At 38.5% G+C, this 2,888-nt stretch overlaps 1 protein-coding gene across 1 annotated transcript; it reads right to left on the bottom strand.

The window, feature by feature from the left end:
• Positions 1-618: 618 nt before the first annotated feature.
• On the bottom strand, positions 619-1,962 carry LOC113343875 (agmatine hydroxycinnamoyltransferase 1-like). The gene has a single exon (XM_026587976.1). It carries the CDS (start codon positions 1,960-1,962, stop codon positions 619-621), a length of 1,344 nt encoding a protein of 447 aa, XP_026443761.1.
• Between the last annotated feature and the right edge of the window lie 926 nt (positions 1,963-2,888).

Genomic DNA, 2,888 nt, shown 5'->3' with positions numbered 1-2,888 from the left:
AATGATATTTTCACCCGTTTCAGGATAAATGATGCTTTCACCTTTTCAATTTCAGGTATTTTAGGTAAAAACGAATTTGTGAAAGTATCTCTTTTTCTGATACAAAAGTAGTATATGCTAAAAATATCATTCCAACAAAAAAAAATGCATAATAAATTATTGAACCACTGCAAGAGATGCACAGTTTATACAATCGTATTTTGGTTCATGCATCCACTAATTTGGTTATGCAATCACTAAAACGATACATTTAAATGCCTCAAAAATAACATTCCAACAAAAAAAAAATGTATAAAGTGTTATGCAATTAGTGGTGTTTCATTTTTTTTTCGATCGGCACTCCCAACCATGATAGCGGTGTTCTAGTAGTTGTATGTGGTATATGTGTCAACTATTGTCGATGGCAAGAAGTATTAGCAGGGCGGCGGTAGAGATGTAATAGATGGACCAACATGATTTGCACCTTATGAGTTATGATAAATTGAAGTACATCAGCAAATCTGTATTATTCTCTCATTCAAATCGTTACTCGAAAAAAAATAAAAATGAAAACAAACTTCTCATGGAAGAGCGTTATCTGCTCGATCTCAGATAGCAACTTGCACAAAGCTATCTTAATTAGTCTAAGCAGAAACAAATTTCCTGGAACCGATCCAAATGTTGCTGAAACAAAGTTATATAGACATCTATGCTTCCATCACCATCAAACGAAGGAACTAAGTATGCTACACCCTCCCAAGCTCCAAATGATGGCATGAAAAGGTAAGGCTTTCCAAAACCGAAATCCACCGCGTGGAACGGGAATCCAAGCCAGCTATCTACCTCAAAATTGGGCCACAAAGTTGGGACTTCCCAGCCTTCTTCCTCCAACCTCAGATCCTCATCCTGAATGTTAGTGCTTGCAAAGTCTATAAAAGATTTGAAGTAGTCCGAGTTCACCTTTCCTACAGCTTCATGAATTACCTCGGCAGTGTGACTCAAGGATTCATCCAAAAGTTCTTTGGCTCGAGATTGAGGAAATGCAGAAAGAATCAAATTACCAAAGTACTCATCTGGAACACAAGGTTTCAATCTTCTTCGTCCATTCACGGAGATCTTCATTTCGGTCGTTTGAAGCTCTGCAAGTCCTCGAACCTTAGTCATGGTTCTCCATAAATGAGCAACCAAGCTCGCAAAGGTGGAATAAGGCCTGCGTCCACCACTGACGATATCTGGTACTGAAGAGTTAGCCTTACTCTTAATCCTGGCAATAAATTCCGGTGTGAAATGTGCTCTATGTCGGACCACGTCATCTGCCGAATAAGGAGGTATTGGATCAATCAGCTCATTATTGTTCACCACCCTCTTTGCAACCTCAACATTTTGGTGGTCATAAGCGATTTTAGGAGGATTCCGAGGAAGAAATATGTTCCGATCGTGCAGCGGGCGTGGATGAATCTCTAAACCTCGACAAGCTTGACTCCAAGAAACAGCGAATTGACTTGCACCAGCTCCATCAGCCACCATATGGCTTCCCGAAAAGAACACAACTAATGAACCACAAGTGAATCTAGTGAGCTGCACTAGAGCCAATTCATCAATTCCCCTTTCACTTGGGTTTAAACTCAACAAGGTAGACAGGTTGAATGGAATAACCTCATCGACAGTGCAATCAGAGGTTGCTTCGATGAATCTCATACCTTTGTCATTTAATAGTATCACACGCTCCTCACCATTATCACTTGCGGAAAACCTGCCAGCCCATTCAGGGTATTCGACTAAAGCTTTCCGTAGACCTTGTTCGAATAACAAATTTGATGGGTTTGGTGGTTTATACACATATATGATCGTTGCATAATCATTATCTACTAACTTGTCAAAGACACTAAGCGGAACAAACTGATTGGGAACAGGTTTTGGTTCATCACCATTGTAAATTGGTCCTACTAACTTTGAACTCACTATCTGAACTTTGATGGACATGGCTTATTTTTGAAGGCAAAAAATTTGGGAGTTGAAGAAACTTTGGTTCGAGTTACAGTGCTTGAATATACTTAGCTAGCTAAATGCGGTTTTATATGCAGGAGGTTCATGCAATATAATGGTCTGTCTTAACTCTGACTTGCAGATGCAACGAAATATAAGGGGGATTGATTAATTTTTATTTTTGAACGGCCAAAGTAATATAATTTTATAATAAAGGAAAGGTATGCGTCCCGGCTACGATGTGGTTGGGCCACATACATTTTTTATGTGACCCCTCTTTATTTTTTTTAACACATATCTAATTAAAATACCTGTCCCTCCAAATCCACTCAACCGCTGAGTGTGAACCCGTGCACACTCCTTAACGAATGTTTCACATTTCAATCTCTACCCTTGATTTAATTTAGGGAGTTATGTAACGAGGGTCGTGATTCTAAACATGGAGGGTAATGGGGCCGGCCATCAGTTAAACAATCAACCAATCAGAAGACTATGTGAAATATACACTCGTTAGATGAGTGTGAACAGATTTGGAATCTCAACCGTTCTACTTTTTGAGAAAAAGTAGGAACTTAAAAAAATAAAAAAGATAAATACTTATGTAATAAAATGGATCTCCTACTTTATATGACGTGTCAGTATTTAAAGAGGGGCCAAAAGATAGCTGCACCGAAAGGTATGACGCCTCAAGGGGCCAAAAGAAATTATTTAGTACAGTATAAGCACAAAGCCAACACACCTACTAATGCAAAGAAAACAACCCTCTAATACAAAGACCCGTCTTCAGGGAATTTATGCATGCATGTTAATTTCAATATATATTTTTGCTATCCCAACACATCCTTCATCCTTCATTTCTAATTGTATTTTTTAACGAGTACATAAAATCATTAGGTGATGATGTCAACGTTGACCTGATTAGG

This window comes from Papaver somniferum, unplaced genomic scaffold, assembly GCF_003573695.1.
Source record: "Papaver somniferum cultivar HN1 unplaced genomic scaffold, ASM357369v1 unplaced-scaffold_7, whole genome shotgun sequence".
Taxonomy (NCBI): domain Eukaryota; kingdom Viridiplantae; phylum Streptophyta; class Magnoliopsida; order Ranunculales; family Papaveraceae; genus Papaver; species Papaver somniferum.
This window is presented reverse-complemented; position numbering and strand designations above follow the sequence as displayed.